This window comes from Bactrocera oleae, chromosome 5 (assembly GCF_042242935.1).
Source record: "Bactrocera oleae isolate idBacOlea1 chromosome 5, idBacOlea1, whole genome shotgun sequence".
In the NCBI taxonomy this organism is placed as follows: Eukaryota; Metazoa; Arthropoda; class Insecta; order Diptera; family Tephritidae; genus Bactrocera; species Bactrocera oleae.
This window is the reverse complement of record NC_091539.1, coordinates 4,726,776-4,748,393: the sequence shown is the minus strand read 5'-3', so window position 1 is coordinate 4,748,393 and position 21,618 is coordinate 4,726,776. Positions and strand designations below refer to the sequence as shown.

General features: G+C 27.3%; 1 protein-coding gene across 5 annotated transcripts in view; it reads left to right on the top strand.

Annotated features, from left to right (window-relative positions):
• Nucleotides 1-21,618, top strand: part of LOC106619283 (protein phosphatase 1-binding protein bifocal) — an 82,544-nt gene that overhangs the window by 18,525 nt on the left and 42,401 nt on the right. Inside the window, exons 1-2 of one of the 5 annotated variants that reach the window (XM_036359630.2) lie at nucleotides 8,019-8,248; nucleotides 21,040-21,495. In XM_036359630.2, coding sequence (XP_036215523.2) covers nucleotides 8,218-8,248; nucleotides 21,040-21,495 — 487 coding nt within the window. In that variant the 5' untranslated portion in view covers nucleotides 8,019-8,217. Of the gene's footprint in view, nucleotides 1-8,018; nucleotides 8,281-11,413; nucleotides 11,631-21,039; nucleotides 21,496-21,618 lie in introns of those variants that run through there. The other 4 variants (XM_036359631.2, XM_036359632.2, XM_036359629.2 and 1 more) reach the window with 4 other exon arrangements.

Here is a 21,618-nt window from a genome sequence, read left to right as displayed (position 1 = left end):
AAAATTTTAAAATTATTAGTTATGTATAAAAATATAAATTAATTATATTTATATAACAAAAAAATATTAAATATTTATATAACACATAATTTCTTCTAAAAAATATATTATAGAAATATTATTAATTTAAAAATGCAAAAATAAAAAAAAAATATACATATGAACATTTTTTTTTGTCCAAAAATTTCTTTTTTTTTTATAATCTACAGATTTTACCCTCATGCTAAGCAAAAAAAAAATTTTTTTCGGTCCACCCTAATGCACATATCATATGTATTTATAAACAACTTATATTTATACAAAAAAAAATATTAATAAATTTATTAATTTTAAAATATAAATAATATATCCATAACCAATTTTTGTCATTTAAAAAATTATGAAATGTATATGCTTTTAATTAACTTTTTACTAACATTTTATATTTTTAATATTATTTTGTAATATTTTTATTATAAAAATTTACTCCATAACTAATTTTGGCAATAAAAAATATTATAATAAAATTAATTAAAAGCATATACATTTCATAATTTTTGTTTTTTCATAAATTAAGACAGCGTGTTAAAGAATTCCATATCTTATTTCCAAAATTAATTGATAATAATTTATTGTCCATTAAGTTTTTCCACTTAATTGTATATTTAGCTAATTGCAACTCTGAGAATTAACTTTTCACTGCCCGCCGACCAACTCAGCATGATACCTTTGCAATTTACTTTAAGTAATTAGTGTGTGCCGAATAAAACAGCACCCACCACCTGCCACTTTCTTTAATTAATTAGTGAACACTTTTAAATATGTACTTCGTACATATGTATATACATATTTGTGTATGTGAGTAGAACACCACGAAATCACCTCATTCGCAATCGCCCCCGAACAAGTGTCAAATGCTAGCATACAGTGTGTCTGTAAAGTATGCGTACATGCTATGTATATTTCAAACTTAAAGTGACACATTAGTGCGTTATTCTAGAAATTATATTGAATAAGACTGGTTTTATAGGGAATATGTTTTATAAGGAATTATAATCCAAAAATATAAAATTTCCGCAACATAAAATATATTTTCCAAAAAATTTTAGGTAAAACTGTTATACTAAAATTTGAAATTAATATTTCGAATAGTTTTTGAGTTATCGCCTTCTAAAGTACAATTAGCTCCAACAATTACTTTTTTTTACCATATATTCTTAAAGTATTTTTTTTTAATATACTTTTACAATTAAAAAAAATGTATACAGTAGTTTTTTTTACTTCCAAAAATCGACTTTTTTAGGCTGTCATACTAGGTGTGCCCATTAATTGCTCATCTATTTTATATATTTTGATTTTTGCGCCAATTTTCTTCGTGGCAGTTGAATTTTGGAACTCAAAGAGAAGATAAAAATTCCAACTTTAAATACATATTTTTTTGAATAAATGTTAAAAATAAAAAATTATGTTTTGGGATTATTTTTTTTTTAATTTTAATTTATGCTAAAACATATTTTTTTAAATTTATTTAAACAATTTTTTTTAAAATATTCAAACTTTTTTTGAAAGTAATGCTTAATTTTATTATAAAAAAGATTTGTTAAATTTATTATATTAAATTCAAAACCATATAATTTATAATACAACTTGTTTTTAATTTATTCCAAGACATATATATTTTTTGCAAATTTATTCTAAAACATATATTTTTTTAAATTTATTGTAAAGAAAATTTTTTTTAAATTTATTCTAAGCAAGAAATATTTTATAAATATATGCTAAAAAAATCTTAAATTTATTCTAAAAAATATTTGTTAAATTTATTATATAAAATTCACAACCATATAATTTTTTTTACAACTGAAAAAATTATCCACCTTATTTTTCTAGAGAACATCTTAAGCTTTTGAAAAAAACAATACCCACACTTTTACACACGACTGTTAAAACATATAACCCTACAAACATACTGCATCTAAATTACTTATCTAATTGCCACAGCTGTCTATCGCTGTTATCGACACCTAGTGCTCATATACACATGCCGCCACTCATATTCAGCACTTCGTTCTGATCCTAGTGCATGCAATAATTAACCACAACGCGTGACACGCCGGCCCAAGTAAGCATCAGTTGTAGTTTTCCGTACACTTCAACCGCCAGCATAACCACCAAAACCACCCACATAAATAACTGCAGCTGAGTGACCCTGCTTGCAGTGTTGTGTCTTCTGCTACTTTTTGTTTGCCTACATATTCGCGCTACTTAGTTAATTTAATTTGATGCATTTCGTTTGTGGGTTGCACGCATATACATACATATGTTATGTACATATGTATGTATATATATATAGTGTGAATATGTGGTTGGCACCCTTGTTTTCTACAATAACAAATAACTATTCAGCAAAAGTATTAATGTCGCTCTACTTCGGCTGCTTGCAACGTGCAACTGACATTTGTTTGCAATTTGTGTTTTTGTTGTTGTTGTTGACCGCAAAAATAGCGCTGATTTCTAAGTTGTCGTTTTTTTTTTTAAATTTTAATTTGAGAATACATTATATGTTAAACTCTGAAAAAAGAAATATTTGTGGATTAAGCCGTGTGACATTTAAAACAGGGTGACCAAAATTTTGATTTTTATGGAAAATAAGTTTGAGAAAAAAAAATATTTTGATCTATAATTGAAAATGTATGCCAAAAAATTAATATTAAGGCGAAAATTATGAATCTACTACACCGTTGGGTTCGACATAATCGCGGGGGCCCAGAGTTTTTGATATAGAGCGCTCAAACTAGAACCAGAACCTACTTTTAGAGATTATATGCACTTGTAAATCGATTTTTTTCCATATAAATATGTACTCATACATATTTAGTATTATTAGTTTCTTTAATGTATTTGAGAATATTCTTCGTATTTGAAGGTGATCCGGCAAATAGTTTCGGAGATATGAGCGTATTTGTAAGAACTTTTTAACTTAGTGTAATCAGATTCCAAAATTTTAAATATGTTTTTCTCGAAACGTGATGCACTTTTTGGGTAAAACAAAGGACAAATATTTGACTAAGTGAGATCCAACGATTTCGGATCAAACATACGACTAAACTTAACCTAACCTAGTTATACCTCTAAAATCACCCTTTATATGATTATACATACTTAAGTAAGTGCAGCAACTGGCAACTGATTTGCAGCTATTCAAACATATTACGCCCGCATGTAACAGGAAGCTCCAACAACACAACACGCCAAGCGGTTGGGGGAGTTGGAATGCCTAGTAAATGCCGGTGTGTATTTAAAAAGTAGTGAGCGTAGCAGTATGAGTGACAATTGTAATTAAACACCTCGTCTAAGTACGTAAATAATTGTTGGGCGAACACGGCACAACAACAAAAACAAACTACAACGCTTGAGATAAACGCAATAACTGCGCTAGTGTTGTTGCCACATTTTGCCGTTTTATATACGCTGGAGTTACCATGCGCCATGAACTCTACACTGTGTGCCAAATTCAAAAAAAATAAAAAAAATAAAAATAAAAATAAAAAAAATAAAAATAAAAAAAAATAAAAATAAAAAACAAATTAAAAATAAAAAAAATAAAAATAAAAAAATATATTTAAAAAAAATAATTAAAAATAAATGCAATAGTTGTTGGACTGGCTGTTAGCCATATACCATATTCTTTTTGTGGTACCAACGTAGCATATAGATACCTATATGTATATAAATATGTATGTATGTACATTAAAAATTGTTGATCTGTGAATGCGAGCGTATGACAGTTTGCAATAATTACAGCGCTATTAGTAGCAGCGACAACCCAAAAGAAGAGATGACAACAAAATGCAAACATAAACCAACAACAAAGCAGTGCACGGTTGGCTGAGTGTCATGCTATTATAGGAAAAAAAAAACGAAAATGGTAGCAAATTAGAAAAAGTAAAAAAAGTTAGAGAAAAATATATAAAAAAAATTTAAAAAAAAGTACAGAATAATAAAATTAGAAATTGTAAAAAAGTTAGAAAGAGCAAAAGTAGAAAACAAAAAAATTACAAAAGAAATGTTGCTCCATTTCTGGCTAGTATATCTAGATGATGATATTGTGTAATTATGTTTTTGTTGCTGTGCCAACACGATTTCAGACGCAACACCACCAGCTCAAACTCAAAAATGTTCAACATGAAAAAATATGAAATTACAATTTTAGTAGCAACAACAATAATAAAACAGCTACGTGCAGTTCAAAATGAGTAAAATAATCAACACAATGGTAAAGTGCGCAAGAAAAATGCGGAGAAATGTGCGGTGAATGCTTGAAAGTCCATGCAGCAAGCTGTAGTTGGTTGAAGCAACATTTCTCTCATGAGAGCAAATTATTTTTGGTGTGCGCTGAACTACGACTTCTTGATTTTTGACTGCTGGTAACTCAGCCGGTTGATAAGTGGTTCAAAACGGAAGTTTGGGTGTTGTTAGTGGTAATTGGAAAGTGTTTCAGAAGTGTGTGGGCTATATATATATATATATATATATATAGAGATATATAGATAAATTGTTTGAGGTAGTCGAAAATTGTATCCAAATGTCGCCAGTTGCTAGTGTAAATATTCTTTTGTACTTGTATATCGCTACTATTTACCAAATTTTCTGTGAGAACAGAGCGGGAAGAGTCGTATAATCATTTTGTATCTTAGTTTGTATCTCAGCTATACGCTATAGCAGTCCGTAGTCGACGGTTTCGACAAAGGCGCAACTCCTTGTGGAGAAAAAAACGTGTGCGAAATTCCACATCAATATTTAAAAAACTGTGGTACTAGTTTGCGTTATATACAGACGTACAGGGCTAAATCGACTCAGCTTGTCACGCTAATCATTTACTTATATACTTTATAGGTTCTCCGCTGTCGCCTGCTGCGTGTTAAAAACTCTCTCTTCAGAGTATATAAAAATAACGGTGTGCAACTGTCATAATGGCTTTTTGTATCATTTTTGGTAGCTTAAAACTGTATTACGTAGAAATTTAAACTCTTCTAACTGTCTAAAAAAAAAATTTGTGGCGTGGAAACGTGTACAAAATATGGAGATTACAAATTGTCCAACTTTTTAAAGCGTTATATCTCCAAAATGGTGACTTCTTGGGAAAAAGCTATTTTTTGTAGAGAATTTTGTGATCTACAATTTTATTTTCAAGTAATTTCAAGTTTGTTATACGAAAAACTCACTTTTTTTCTTAAATTCTCGAAAAACTATTTTTTTGACCTTTGACCTTGTGCCAATTTTTTAGCACGCACCGAAACGATGAGGCCTTTTGAGATTTCTTTTATAATTATCTTTTGAGCAATTTTGCCGAGTTTCAGCTTCTTATGAATTTTTGTAACCTTGAATGTGTAAATTGACCGGACTATGTTCTGCTGTTCAAGGAGTTATACACTGTTCGGAAACTCAACTTTGTGCACTGTAAGCATTCAGTGCTATCAACTTTGACTATCTCTCTGTGCAGCCAACCGCAAATGGCGAGAGCGCCTACTGCCTTTTCATATCAAACTCGTGATCTTGTAGTTATATAATATATTATATTATATTTGGTAACATACATACAAGTATGTATGTACATACAGATACGAGTATGCAACTCTGTCAAGTTTGTTGTTGTGATTATTTATTGTTATACTAATTATAGTCACTTCATTATAATTTCTAAAATATAACTAACTGATTTACTTATGTCATTTCATATACACGCACATACACATCTATATTTAAGCTGCTTTTCCCCATATATGGCACACCCACCACTCTGGCAACTGTTTATATATGCCGCTATTTTAGTATGTTGTGCTTCGATTTGTTTTTGTTCTTGCATTGCTTTCCACTCCTTATTTGCTGCTGTCACACTCACCTGTTTGTTTTATTTTTGTTAGCCACGTATTTTGTTGTTTCTGTTATATTCACCACTTCAACAGTTACAGTGTATATTTTAAGTTTGTATATTTGTTTAAAATTTATCTGCTCAGCGCACGTGCTACCTCTCGGGAAGCAGCCAAAACACAAAAAAAAAAAATAATAACAAAAACAAAAAATTACAATGTAATGATAATAATTTCAGGTATGCACTGTGTTTTTTGTGTTCCTTTTGTTACCAACTTTTCTTTAGAATTTATGCTTGCAGTATATTGAATATTGCCAGGAAAGGCACAATGCTTTTATCTTATATCCCTGTGGTAATCTATTTGAGTAGTTGCCACACTAAATAGTTTGAAATGTTGATGTATTGTGTGGGCCACTTCAGAGAATTGAAAACTAAAGAGAATAGAAACTGAAAAAAAATTTTAAGCAAAGAATTTATTGTTGGTATTTTATTTGTGATAAATTTTATACTTTATATAATTAGTTCTACTGGTTTTTTACTTTTAATTTATGTCAAATATTTTATAATTAAAAAAATATATAATTTAATAATTATATTTATAGTTTTTTATAATTAAATTTAAAAAAAACATCAAATTATTTCTATAAAAAATAATAGGAATTTAATTATTTTAATAATTTTATAAAAAAAAGTAATAATTGTTAAAAAATGTGTTTCACATAAAATAATTTCTATAAAAAGTAATAGGAATTTAATTATTTTAATAATTTTATAAAAAAGTAATAATTGTTAAACAAAAATGTGTTTCACATAAAATTCTTTAAAATTTCTTTAAAAAATAATAAGAATTTAAATTATTTAATAATTTTATAAAAAAGTAAAGAAAAAAATAATTTATTTAACATAAAAATATTTCTATAAAAAATAATAATAATTTAAATTATTTAATAATTTTATAAAAAAGTAGTAATTTATGAAAAAAATGTATTTAAGTTTATTTTTTGTTTTTATATTATTAAGTTTTCATAGTTAATTTATAAATATATTATTATTTATATTATTTAAATTTCTGATTTGTTGTATTCTATTCGATTTTTTTTTCATAAGTTAACACTTGTTTTAAGTATTACACATAATTATAATTTTTAATTTCATTTAAACTTTGCTAATTATTCAAAATTTTTTTTTTAATGACGCCAATTTTCTTATTAAAAAAAATTCTTTAATAAAAAAAGGTTGCTTTGGGATTTTATTTTATTTTTTAAATACAATTTTTTTTTATTACATTATTTGTATTTGTTATTAAATTTGTTACTTTTCATATATTTTTTATTATAAAATATTTATTTCACATATTATTTTTTATCATTTAATAATAACATGAGTTTGTTGAATAAAAAAATTATGCAACAGTTAAATTTAATTTTTTGTAAATTCAGTGCTTTATATAGTAACGTAATTTTATAAAACAAAAAATAATTTAAATCTATTTTTTCATAAATTTATTTCAATTTCTCTTATACGTGATTGTTTTTTTTTTAATTTATGCCAAATATTTTATAAGTTTATAAAAAAACAATAATTTAATAATAATACTTATGATTTTATTTTAATATTTCTTATGCATTCATATATGAAAATTTTTAATTTTTCATTTATTTATTAAATTTTTTTATTTATTTATATATATTTTTTTTTTAAATCTGTTTTTTATTTATATAAATTAATAGTTTTTGACATATCTTATTTATATAAAAAATTCGAATAATTTCTATAAAATATTTTCTTTTTCTTTATTTCTAATCAGCCATTTTCCACATATCGCAATATTTGTTTAATTTCACAAATTTCTTTGCAATGATCTAATTTATCTGCTTATTCTTATTTCGCGCACTTTTCGCCGAACTCATATATTCCATAATTCTCTTTAATACCTCCGGTCCACCCACGAACCCAGCTTAGCGACCGACTAAGCTCTGCTTTATTCACCTCGACTCGCCGCTTTATCGTGCCGTCGCCATCTGCTATACTGAGACAATAATAATCCACTTTTTTTTGTAACTCATTTGCCACTCTGCTGCCGCCATAATTCTGTATTAAAATTAGTTGTGTTTGTTTTTGTTTTTATTCAATTGCACAGGCGCTTCATGCTTGCCGTTAATTTGCTGCGCCGCCCATGTTTTAGTTCGATTCTAAAGGCAAAACGGCGTGCGCGTATATTTTGTAAAAAAAATTCGGCTCTCGACTTCTGCATTGTGCTACATATTTATTTATTTTTCGGATATATACTATAAATTTTTAATATTTAATTGTTTTTGTTTATAAAATTGTTAAAAGTCTGGAGTTTTTTTTGTGGCAAAATGTGAATGCGGAAAACACTTGTGAATACAGAAATTTGTATGTATGTACATATGTCAAAACTGAATCAAGTAAATAACGAAAAAGAAATTTATATACCATACATGTTAACTTATATTATTTAATTACTCTCTCTCTCACTCTTAATTGCCTTTTTTTGCTATTTCTGTTGCGCTTATTTTTTTCAAATATTTTTGACTTTATAAATATTTATTTTTATTCAAAATACTTTATATTACAATGTTAATTTTTGCTATTGCTTTTGATTTTAATTAATTTTTTTTTAATATTAATTAATTTTTTTTAATTTTAATTAATTTTTTTTTAATTTTAATAAATTTTATTTTTAATTTTTTTTTTTTTTTAATTTAATTTTTTAATTGTTAAATCTTTTTATATTTTTTAAATGTTTTTATTGTCTTCTTAACTTTCATTTATATTATACTTTTTATCTAATTTTTCAACATAAATTTGTTATTAGTATAATTTTTTTTAGTTTATGGCTTCAATTATAAATAAGTTTTTTTTAATTTTTTGTTTTAATTATAATTAAATTTTTTTTAATATTTTATTTTAATTGAATGTTTTTATATTTTTAAATGTTTTGATTGTCTTTTTAACTTTCGTTTATATTATAATTTTTACTTAATTTTGCAACTTAAATTTTTTATTACTATTAGATTTTTAGTTTATGGTTGTACAAATAATTAAAAAAGAAATTTATGTATTTTTAATTTTTTTTATTTAATACCTCTCAAAATACTTAATTTTTTAATTCGATTTTTTTTTAATTTCTCTATTTGTTTAAATTGATATTTTTAATATTTTTTTCAATTTGTTAAAATTTTAAATATATTTTTTTTAATTTAATTTTTTTTTTTAATTTTAATTTTAATTTTTTTAATTTTCTTATTTTTTATTAATTTCTAACTTATTTTTTTTAATTTTTAATTTGTTTTTAAATTTTTTAAAATATTTAAAAATTTTTTACTATTATATTTTTAAATTCTATTTAAATTTAAAGTGCCTCTCAAATTCCACAAAAGGAGTCACATTAAAAACTTTAAAACTGCTATGAAAACTTTAAATTGGGTCAATGTCTTTTAGTTGTTGTTTTTGCGCCGCCTTTGCTACCGTTTTAAGCCGCTACTTTATTACTCTGCGGTTTATTTGTGCCGCTGCTTCCCATTGTTGCTGATTTATTAATTGTTTATGCACATTTTTCACCGCCTACCGTTCTGCTGCCATCGCTTCTATGCGCGCATCTTCCGTTCACATGAAAAGCAAATAGCGAAAACGACATAGCGTGTTGTTTTTGTTATTGGAATAATTCCTTTCTATTTCCTTGTTTGCGAAGAACTCTTTTGACGTTATTGTTGCTGTTGTTTTATTGTGCTTATTTTTTTCCAAGCACTGATTTTTTCTTATTGCAGAGTTGCCTACTTTTCTTTATATACTTTTTACTTTTTTATCGCAAATGTCTATTATTTGCGGCTTACAATTGTATAGCCACTTGCTCGCCATATTCTCTATTATATGTTATATTCTTATTTTTTATTTATTAATTTTTTAATTTTTTTTTGTGCTCATTTAGTTGCATTCTGCTTTGCAAAATTTTTTTTATTGTTTCTTGTTACTATTTATTTTATTTATATTTTTTTATAGATTTTGTTTTTTTTTCCAAGCATAAAAAGCGTTTCACGCAATCAGCGCGCAATTATTCTCGCCTCTTAGTATCCCTTTTACGGCAACAAAAGCGAGCACATCTTCAAAACAAACAGTAATATACGACAATTACTTTCTCCAGTGAACCAAAACTGGCTATTGCGTGAAATAATTGTAATGGAAATAGTTGAAATATAAAGTAAATTCTATTCAGTTGTCATTTTTATATTGTTCGGAAATTTACGTACTTGAGTTGACATTTTCTACACAATTTATGTACGTGTAGTTCTCTCGTAGACTTTGTGCCTTAGTTTTGTTTTTTACTGAGGCTTAAAGATTGTCATCATTATAAATCGAAAAGAATTTTACTAGAATTTACTAATTCTACTGAAATTGACATATATGACAAGTCTTTGTCAGTTTTGATGACTAAGAAACATCAAGTCTGGGTCATAGATTGATAGACTTCATAGATAACCTTATCAATTTTTGAAAATTATGTATAACCATGTTAAAATACAGACTGTTTGTTCTAAATTCAGACCATAATAAACCAAACTTTAATTTTGACAGCTAAAAAAAATTTAGACCTGAGTTATTATTTTATAGCCTCCAGGTCTCTAGCATAAATGTTACTACCGCGAAAAGGCTAGATTAACTAAAATAAATTTCTCAAACACATTTTTTTCTTATACATTGCGAAAATTTTTTAATTGACAATAAACTGACAATTGCAAATTTTTGTGTCATTGCATACCAATTTGATTGACAAGCATGCATTTTTCGATTTTTATTAAATTATCAATTTAGGTCAACAAATTAGTGCATAAATAGAATTTTTTGGTATTGTCAATAATTTTGACAAACGAAAATCGCATATTACAATCATTGTGATTGAAAATCACAAATTTAATATTTTTCACTAAATTGTTGAAAGATGTTTTTATGAATTGAAAAACAAATTAATTGCTACTACTGTCATTGATACTGACGCAATGAAAACCGCACATTACATTCCAAGCTGGACTTATTCACCGCGCATTTAGTCGAATATATATTGTTAAAGCTGTAATTATGAGAATTAATAGCTTGCAACTTGAGGTTTTGAGATCGGATTTCGCATTTTGTATAAAGTGTGATATGAAAGCCTTCTTTACAACTCAGCTGCTTAAAAATAAACACAAAAAATATCAACAAATTTTTACAATTTTTTTTTTCACTTTTTACAATATAAATGTTTCAAAAAATTAATAAAAAATATTCCCAAGTAAAAATAATGTTATTCTTTACAACTCTGCTACTTTGAAATATTCACCAAATATATCAACAATTTTTTTCGCATTTTACAATACAAATGTTTCAAAAAATTATTTTAAAAATCCCAAAGTCGGAGTAATATAATTTTTTACAACTCTGCTGCTTAGAAATAATCGTAAAAAACATCAAACAACTTTGACGCAATTTTTTTTTGTTTTTTAATTTTACAACATAAATATTTCAAAAAATTATAAATTTTACTCTTCAGTTATCTCTGCTAAATTCTTTGTGCTACAAATTAATTAAATTATAGCAACAATTAAATTTAAGTTTTTTAATTAAATTTAATTTAATAGTCTTCATTCAACATCTGAAGCTTTTAAAATATTTTGCCTGTTAACGCAAACCAACGGCATAAACATGATTTATTTGAAAACCGGAACAGGCGATTTGTGGATGCCCAAAGTGTCGAGCGCAACACCAAAAAATTGTAAAAAAGGTAAAATGTACAATGAGTGTCAAAGTTGCACACAAGTTTCGTTATATTGCCTAAAATGTGGCAATAAGTTGTAAGCAAGCAACTGCAATTATGAAGAAACTAAAAACTGTTGTGGGAACTGCCTGACTTGCTATTTACTATAACTTTTTCCCATTTATGATTCTAGTTGAAACACTTCGAAAATGATTAATAAGCTGCGCGCAGCCACAATTTTCATGGCTTCGATTGCATTTGACCGCTCAATTATGTGTACACACTTTCTTTTAGTAAAGTAAATAAAAAATTCAATAAATTACCAACATATTGCAGTGTCAGCTGTTTTTTTAGGTTTTTTTTTTGTAACGGTTATTTGTGATTTCTCACATGTACTATATTTACATGCAAGCCGTTAGCTTTCAGTTTCGTTGCATTACTGCCGTTTCACTCGTTTATCTGTACTAAAGTTCACGTGTGGTCTGACATTGCCGGCCAATTGACACAGATGCCTGAAATTCTTGGCTTAAATTTTTGACTTTACCTCGAAATTTAATACTAAATCACGCTGTGCCGATTAAGCGCGTCATCGTTGACCAAATTTGTACCGTTATACAGCTTACAACAGCTGTGTATATGTTTTTTTCGCTTTTGTGTGTCTTTTGTGTATTTTTTTTTTTTGGTGTGTGCATCTCACACGTTTTGAATGTCGGCTTTAATCGCCTTCACTGCAACGAATTTGGTAATGTGATGGTCAAGTTGTCTTTTAAAGCAGCTTTATTTATTTATTTTCTTTTTTTTTTGCTGTCGCTTTTGCGATGTGGAATCGCTATGCGTCAGCCGTCACATGCATGACACAAACTTTGCGCCTACGGGAAAAATAACGCATACATTTCTCTCCCACGACACAAATAAAATACTATCAATTAGCGTTTAAACACTTTTTTCTCTCATACATTTTTTCTCTTATATATAATACTATTTTCTAGGACCTTAGAATACTCGTAGTGAAAATGAGTGTGGCAACTATGTTTTAAGCGCATTGAATATTCACTTATGTACCTTCATTTTTCCGCTTAGTAAATTAATTACATTATTTAGTGTTTTGAAATGTGTCATTTACTCAATAAGAGTGTGAGTATAATGGTGGGACACTAAGTAAACAAACATATGTCTCTCAGGCCTTTTTTAATAATCTAACCAGCTTTTATTATTATCTATTCCTTTTTTGTTCTTAAGCCTTAGTTATTGCATAACCTTATTTGTCTGACAGCTGGGTATGAAGCAACCTTTTTTGTGCGATTTTAACTAAAAGATTAATTTGTTGACAATCGTTGTATGTATGTCTCTAAGTATGACTGCCAAAATTAAAGCCATAGTGTGAATGACGCCTTATGTGAATGAATATGTATACATTAGGGTGTGTAAAAAAAAAATAATAATACGTATATTTTTTTTCATTAGAAACCGAAAAAATATTGTCTGAATTGACATAAATAATTTAGCAGTTAGTTTGATTTCTCATATAAATAATACAGGAATATTTTCTTTTTTTGTTTGGATGTTTAATGCATTTAAACAAATTGTTGTATGTTAATAAATGATTCGTGTAGGAAATTCAGCGCTCTACAAAAAAGATCTGATATGATTTTTTGCTAAATCAATTCGTTCAAAAGTTGTTCAAGACCAAAGTCTACCATAAATCGCAAGAGATAACTTTTTACAATTTTTTGTTGTATTTATTCACAAAATAATGCCTCAGAATCATAAAATATCGTAATTTTTATGACATTTGCGGTGTTTAATCGATAAATTCATAGAAATTTTGGTTTTATTTAGTACGATTGAAAAAGCTGTGAAAAGGCAGTATTAAAATGATTACAATTTTAATTATTTTATACAATTGATGACTTTTGTTATGGCTTTTTTTCACGGTATCTAAGGAAAAAAAATTAAAATTTTGTAGCACACCCTAATATGAATGAAGTGTTGTCAATTTGAAGGTTAGTGATCATACTTTTGTATCGAAGAAGTATATAATTAAATTAGATCGTTCCTAATATTTTGCAAAATTGTATGTTAGAAGACCAATTAATATATTTCATTAACTTTTAAAGCGTTATAGTGCATACAAAACTGTTTGACTTGAGCAAGAATTGAAGTGCAACTGCTTGAATTGCACTGACTGCAAAAAATAGTAAATAATATTTACGCAACAATAAACTAAAGTTCCATATTTCTAATATATATTGGAAATATTTCGAAATTCTGGAAAATTACTTCAAACTATGCATGTAATAGAATAATCGGTATGAGCGAGGATTCAAATTAATATTTTCGATAACACCGTCTAATTTTTCTATTACTAAATGATCGTTATAACTTAAAATTGTTTCTAAATAACAATTGAGCTAATGAAAAAATTTAATAATTAAAAATTCTATCAGTAAATAGCAGTTAATTATCGATATCGAAAATAAATTAAAATATTGAAACAATTTAGTTATGTAAAGTGAACTCTAATATTTAAAATATTTTTTTTTTGTATATTTGTAGTCAACGATTAATCGATTAATTATCGATATAGAAAAAAAATTGAGGTAATGAAAAAATGTAGTAGTGATATATGTATGTATGTAATGTACTCTAATAGATAAAAAGTATTTTGTTAATATTTTATGTCAGATCGATTAATTCTCGATATTGAAAAATATATATCGCAAACATTTCTACTTTTAATTTCTTTTTTCTAACATCGAATAACACACTTTGTTTGCATTTTTCACTTTAAGCTGCGCTCCGCTTGCGTCCTTCCTTACTTATTTGTTTACTATCTCTATTAGGATGTGTTATTTTTAGGCTCATACATTGTGGCGTTCTGAAAATACTCAAATTTAAATTTCTAAATGTATGAATTTTTATTTTTATTATATCATACATATGTATATATTTTTTGTAAAGCGTTCAAGTTCCTGCGATAATAATTTTTCAGTACATTTTTGAAAGGCTTAAATATCGCGCTAAAAAATGAGAAAATAAATTTTTCCACCCATAATAGAACAAAATAGGAACAGGCACCTCTTAGTACTGATATCAAAGGCTGACATTTTAAGAGGCATCCTTTTTTACCATCTTGAAGTTTTTAGCCTGTTTTTGTTGAAACAAAAAGTTGTCTAAAAATGACACACTAATCTCTACTAAATTATACTCAAATCAGCAGATATACTCACAAATATGATTTTAACACAACCATTTCAATTAATTCTCAATAAACTACGCAAAACAGTAAAATTAAGCAAAAATTACATAATCAAGAAGACTACCAAAATAATAGATAGTGCGACAAAATTTCTCATATATATATTGCTATATTTATGCATAATACCCACCATTCACGGTTGCATATTTATCGCACTAGTGAAAATAAGTCAAAAAATAAAATTAAGTATACGCTCCGTTATCAGTTTTTATCAGTTCAAATTGTTATCAGTCTTCAAGCAATCAATATTCTTGTTAACTCACTCGCGCCACACTACATGAGTTTGTTTTCGTTGCTCTTCCAAATTGTTGCAATGTTAGACAGTCGACTGCTATTGTTTGTCTACGTTATAAAAACTATTAAAGAAATTATAAAGAATTGCGTAATCAATCGACCAATCAACTGTGAAAATTCTAAGTTCGCGGTAGCGTGTAATATATAATACGATAATTTTGCACAAATTCAGCGTTAAATTTATAACTTAAGTGAGTTTAGTGTTTGAAATTGCCATAGAAAGTTGTTATTATTAACAGAATATTTTGCATAATATTTTTATTGAATTTAGTTGAATTGCATTTAGCATTTGAAAATAATTGATTGTCATTTAGTGACTAGTCAACTTTAAAGCGATTCCGTTTGGTTTTTTTAAACCAAAAAAATTTTCAATTTATTTATTTACTTCTTGGAGAAAATCCTGCGTTCTAAACGATTAACAATGTGTTCACATTTCTTCATATCATAATAATGTGTTAACACTTTGCGTGGCTAGCGCATTTCATCCTTCATATAGTATAAAAGTAGACCTGTAGCAACTTAACGTTTGAAAATTTATAGGCATTTTTTTACATTGCTGCAGCAGTTATTTTTTAGTGAAAAACTCCGTCAGCTGTGGTATTTTTTTTTGTAAAAACCTATATAATTTTTTCATTAATTAATATTAACTTAATTTTTTAACTTTCTTTAGCAAGTTATCGTTTTAAAATTTGTCGATAATTTTCATTAGTTGCTGCAGAAGTTATTTTTTAATCAAAAGTCTAGACAAAAGCTTAGTAGCTGAGCTAAGCTTTTTGGAAAAAACGCTGTCTATATTTTTTAAATTAATATTTACTAAATTTTAAGCCTTTTTTATGTCTATACTGCATGCAAATTTCCTATTTGCGTCATTTATCTATAATAATTCTTTGTTTCATTTATCAGTAGTCACACCAGTGTGATTATTACCTGTCTTACATATTATATGTTTTATCAGTAGTGGCAAGCGATTATTTTTTGTTTGTTTGTTTTTTGCATTTTGGTATTCATATTATTTTTGTTATTATTATTATTGTATTACACTTTTGGCCTCTTTTTGTCATAATCAACTGTTAATCAAAAATATGTTTGTGTAAAAAAATTGATTTATGCAGCGCGTATTTTTTATTGCTGGCATTTTTCTTTGTTATAGATTTGTTAAAAAATCCCAACAATATTGTATTATTGTACTATTTTACTGATATTTCATTGCGAAACGCTTTTATCAAATGCATACTGAAATACGCGTCTTTAAAAATAGCTTGCTATTGATTTTCAAAGCGAAACAAATTAAACGCTGCAATAGCACAGCGTTGCTTTTGTTATGCATACATCAAACAGCTGAAATACCATTTATAATTAAATGTGACAATAGTCGCTCAATAGCTTGCACATATGTATATTCAACACTTGCCTGCTTTCCCGTCTAACATTTCATAGCCCGCATATTTAAAGCCAGCACAAAATGTCAATAAAGAAGTGGATTTTTGTGCCGTATTAATTCATAACAATTGATGATGACACTGACCTGTCACACTACAGCGCACCGCATACCATCCACAAACATACACCGACAAATGTGAATGCTCTTTAACGGTTTATACACCCCACAAAGTATACAATAATGTTATATTATTAATATAGTTTATTGTTAGGTGTCATAGTCTTGTGGATGCTATATTTGTAGGGCTTTGCGTCAAGTCAAAGAAACAGCTGTCATCTTCCACAAACAAATAAGAGGGTTGATTGTTGTTCGCCTGCTTTGTTGCGCTTTGTTTGCCCCTTTATTGAATTGTGCGACACAGCGACAGAGGCAACTTGTTAAAAGGTTGATTGAAGAGCAATGTAATAATAATGGAAAGTATGAGCCACAGCAATATGAGTCAACTTCATGGTTGATTTATTTACATATGTATGCAGTTATCAAGCACGGTTTTCTCATTTTGTCACGTTTGAGAGTGTTTTTTTTTAGAAGTTTTTGTTTCCCTTAAAACAGTCATGGAAAAACGTTTACGAAATATTGCCATACTTCTCGCAAAATTTTAAGAGAAAAAAGTAACGGTGACTAATCAAAAGTATCAGCTGATTGAAAATTTCGCAACCCAATTGTCTAACGCTACTGCATTACAGTTGTCAGTATACTTGCGCTTCATATTATAATGGACATTTGCTTTACGACTGGCTACTGAAGCAAGTATACTTGATAAGATAATGAATCTCAGTTTACACTTTTGAGCATCACTGTTTAGGAAAAATTTAAGTAGTGTTTGAGATAAATTTTCGTAAATTATTCAAATGCTGATCTTGAACAGTTGCCTGAGTTTGACATTTCTGCATACTATAATAAGCGATAGTTATTAAACAAAAAATGGCAACTGGCAACTGAATCGCCGGTGTTCGGCATTCGATAGCCACTGATGATGTATATTTTTATATACGGTTGTCTAACGGGTACCATGCTCGCACTACACAATTTAGGTAGTTCAGAATCGATATTTTTTGAAACCACAACAACATAATAGCGGAATGAAACACATTTGAAAAGGAAAAGAACATAACAAGTATTAAAATGGCGTCTGAATTGTTTGGTGGGATAGTTTTTTTTTTCATTTTCTGAGAAAATTTACCATAATAATGGAAAATTTTTTATACCAACAAAATGTAGAGATTTAAATGAAGACAAAGCCCACTTTTCGACTTTTATGAAAAAGCAGATGTAATTTTTCGTAAAAAAAAATTGTTGTAATATTGTAAAAGATAAAAATAAAATATCAAAAAGCCGGTTTTTGAATTTTTCACATAAATTTTCAGGTCTTTTTTTACCTATTGACAAATACCTCAGAGAGCTTGGTAGACAGATTCTTATACATCCACATTATAGTCCGAACCTGGCACCAAGTGATGGCTACATGTTCTATTCTATGGCGTATGATTTTAATGGTGAAAAATTCGCCTAAAAAATAATGCTATGAAACTGATTGTGCTAGTTTTTTCCCTATAGCGATGAAGGTATCTATGAGAGTGGCATTATGAAATTACCTTCTAATTAATAATAATTAAATTAAATAATATTAACATTATATATAAATACAGGTAACGATCAAAAAACTAGCAAAATTTTGATTTTTTGACAAAATGGCGGTTACACCAAAAAAAAAACCATTTTTGTGAAAAATTTACAACTCGCAGTGGGTTAAATAATCGAAATTATTATTTCTTAGATGCATTTGTAGCCAGATGCTTGTCATTTGTGTGTATATTCATGCTTAACTACGGCATTTTGCTACTCATACGGCATACATACAAATATATGTACATATATTTGTTGTATATTTGACAACTCATGCCACTAAACACGTTATCAGCAATTTGTCGTGTGTTGTTGTTCTGCACATTTGCTGTTTTATTCTTATTGGTATTGATTTTAATTAGACTTTGTTTAGCTCTTTGTCGCCGCTGCTGGTTTAATTATTATAACTTTTTTTGTTGTGTGCCTGTTTTGCCTGCTCTTGAAACCAGCTAAGCAATGCCATAAACAATAATAATCAAAAAAGAACATACAACAAAATACAAAAAAAAACAAAAAAAATCGATATCAATAAATATTAGCTTAGCAAGAATGGAAATGGCATAGAAAACAATTGTGGCCAATACATTCCATATTTCAAGCAAACACATTTATTTGATATTTAATTGGTGTTACTTTAAATTTATACATATACAAACACATGTGCAAAATATGAATGAACAATGTCTGAAATTAATTATTTTCAGCTGTAGTTATTTGTGAGTGTAAAGAAATGTGTATGATATGGCAACTATCAATCAATACAAATTTGTTTACTCTTTTTATTATTTTAGTGGTCTTCTTTGAATAATTTTTTTTTGGTTTTTATTAATTTATTGTTTATTTATGCACTCAAAGAACCACAAACTCCGTTTTAATGCGCATATTTGTTTTAGTTATAAATAAATAACTTATATTATCTATATTAGTCATGCTTACGCTACAAATATGCAACAAACATACTCTTCTGTGTTTAAGAACCGGACGCCACACTGCCATGAACCGCATTTTAAGGGTGTAAAGCCTTTCCAATAACAGAATATGCGAAAAAACATTCATGAAATAACACCGAACACACACACAAAAAACCCAAATAAGCTGGTTATTGCGGTAATGGCGAAGAAAATTGTATAAATAATTTTCGCCTGGGGTTGAAAAGTCATGAAATGTGAGCAGTCATAATTTACACGTACATACATATGTTTCTGCATAATTATCGACAACACGTCGCGAAAAAATAACAAGCGCGATAATTTGTTCACGAATGTTATGTTGGTTTTCGCAGTTATAGTTATTTATGTACGAGTGCTTTATTTGGTTAGCGGTTTGGGTGTTATGAGTCATTATGTGTGAAATGTGAGAGCAGTGGAAATAATATTGAACAGCGTGTAAGTGGAAATTTCAATGTTGCTGTAGCTTTTTTAGCGTTTGTAAAATGCATTGAGCTGGAAAAGTGCTACGAATTCCCATTGATTCATTGAGAATTTCATAATTGTTGTGTTAAAAGCACCCATGCTTTGTTTTTTTCACGAAGTTTGAGTTTGCCTATGAATGATAAGGTTATAAAAGTCGAGTTGAGATTAAATTTCAGATTTGAAATGCTGTTTTTAATTTAAGCGGTTATATCCACTTGCAAGTCAGGAAAAATGTACTTGTACTTCTTTGTCATTTTTTTTTATAGTTGTTTAATAATAATAAAAAAAAATTTGTATTTACGATTTGTGTTTTCGTAGCTAATCTCTCTCGGAGGACCTCCGAAAAAAGTTGTCTGGCGGCGAGCAAGATTTTTCATCTTCAAATTATCTGAAATCCAAAAACAAAAAAAAATTTTTTTTCAATAATTATTACATTAAATATATTTATTTTTCATTAATTTTTTTTATATCAAATTATAAATAATTGTGTTTCAAATTATAATATTTTTAATTATATAAATTATAAAATATAAATAAAAATTTATAAATTGTAAAACATTTTCTTTTATTTATCTTTGGCAAACGAAAAAGTTGTTGCTTATCTTAATTTGGTTAATTTTAATAGTATATATTTTATTTTTTAATATAATTTTAATGTAACTTTGGAAAGCTATTTTAAAATTTATTTTTAAATTCTTCCCATTATTTTTATGTTTATATTTTTCCATTTACTTATTTTTTTATGTTATATTTTATTTTTTTTCATTAAAATTTAAAGTTTCATTTATCTTTGTGTAAGTTTTTTGACAATATTAATGTAATTAATTTTTATATAATTAATTGTCTAAAAATATATCTTGAATTATTTATTTTTCTGCTTTTTTTATTATTTTTTTCGAAATATGTATATATATTTTATTTTATATATTTTTTTCATTAAAATATAAAATTTGATTTATCTTTATGTAAGCTTTTTGTCAATATTAATCAATATAAATAATATTTATATAATGAAATGTCTAATAATATATTTTAATTTATTTATTTTTTCGAAATATGTATATAACTTATGTAATTATATTTTATTTTTATTTGAAATTTTTTTGTTATTATATAATTTTATTAAATTTTTATTAATTAAAATTGATTAATTTATTTCATATTGAATTTTTTTTTGACATTATTAATTTGTTAAATATGTTTATTTTGTTTAATAAAATATTTAATACTTTTTTATTGATTTATTTAACATTTCTATACGACATTATTTTCGTTTAAATATGTTTTATATTTTTTTCAATTTATTTTAAATTCCACCATTATTTTACTTAAAAAACCTGCCCAAGATATTGAGTCAGCTTTATACAATAACCGCAATGCTTTATTTTTATTTTCTACTTGCAGATGGTTTTTCACCAACAACAACGGCAATATCAGTAACACCAACCAGGGACTTATCAGCGGTCACTTCCAAGTCCGCAACTCAAGTAGCTACAACAACAACCAAAGTGAGCAAACTAACAGCAGAGCAAGAACAAGTATACCAATACCAACAAAAGCATGCAACGGTAATCACAGCTGAGCAACAGCAAACACATCAAATGAGCGTGATAATGAAAATGCCAACGGCAACGGCCGCAGCATCATCTCCCACAGCCTCGGGCACAATCGTTTCACCAATACCGCGCGCATCAAAGCGCAACTCACCAGAAAAGTCTGAAAGAATTCTACTCGGGGGTCATTACACGACACCGCCGCAGCCGGGGAAAGAATATCGCGAGAGCGCCGATGATCGCGACAGCGATTGGGATGCACGCAGGCAAATGTTGTCTCCAACAACAACAGCAGCAGCAATAAGTGGTATAACAACAATAACTCTTGATTTTTATTATATAATTTTATTTTATTTTTATTAATTAAAATTCATTAATGTATTTATTTTTTAATTTTTTATTTTTAATTAGTGAATATAATTATATGTTA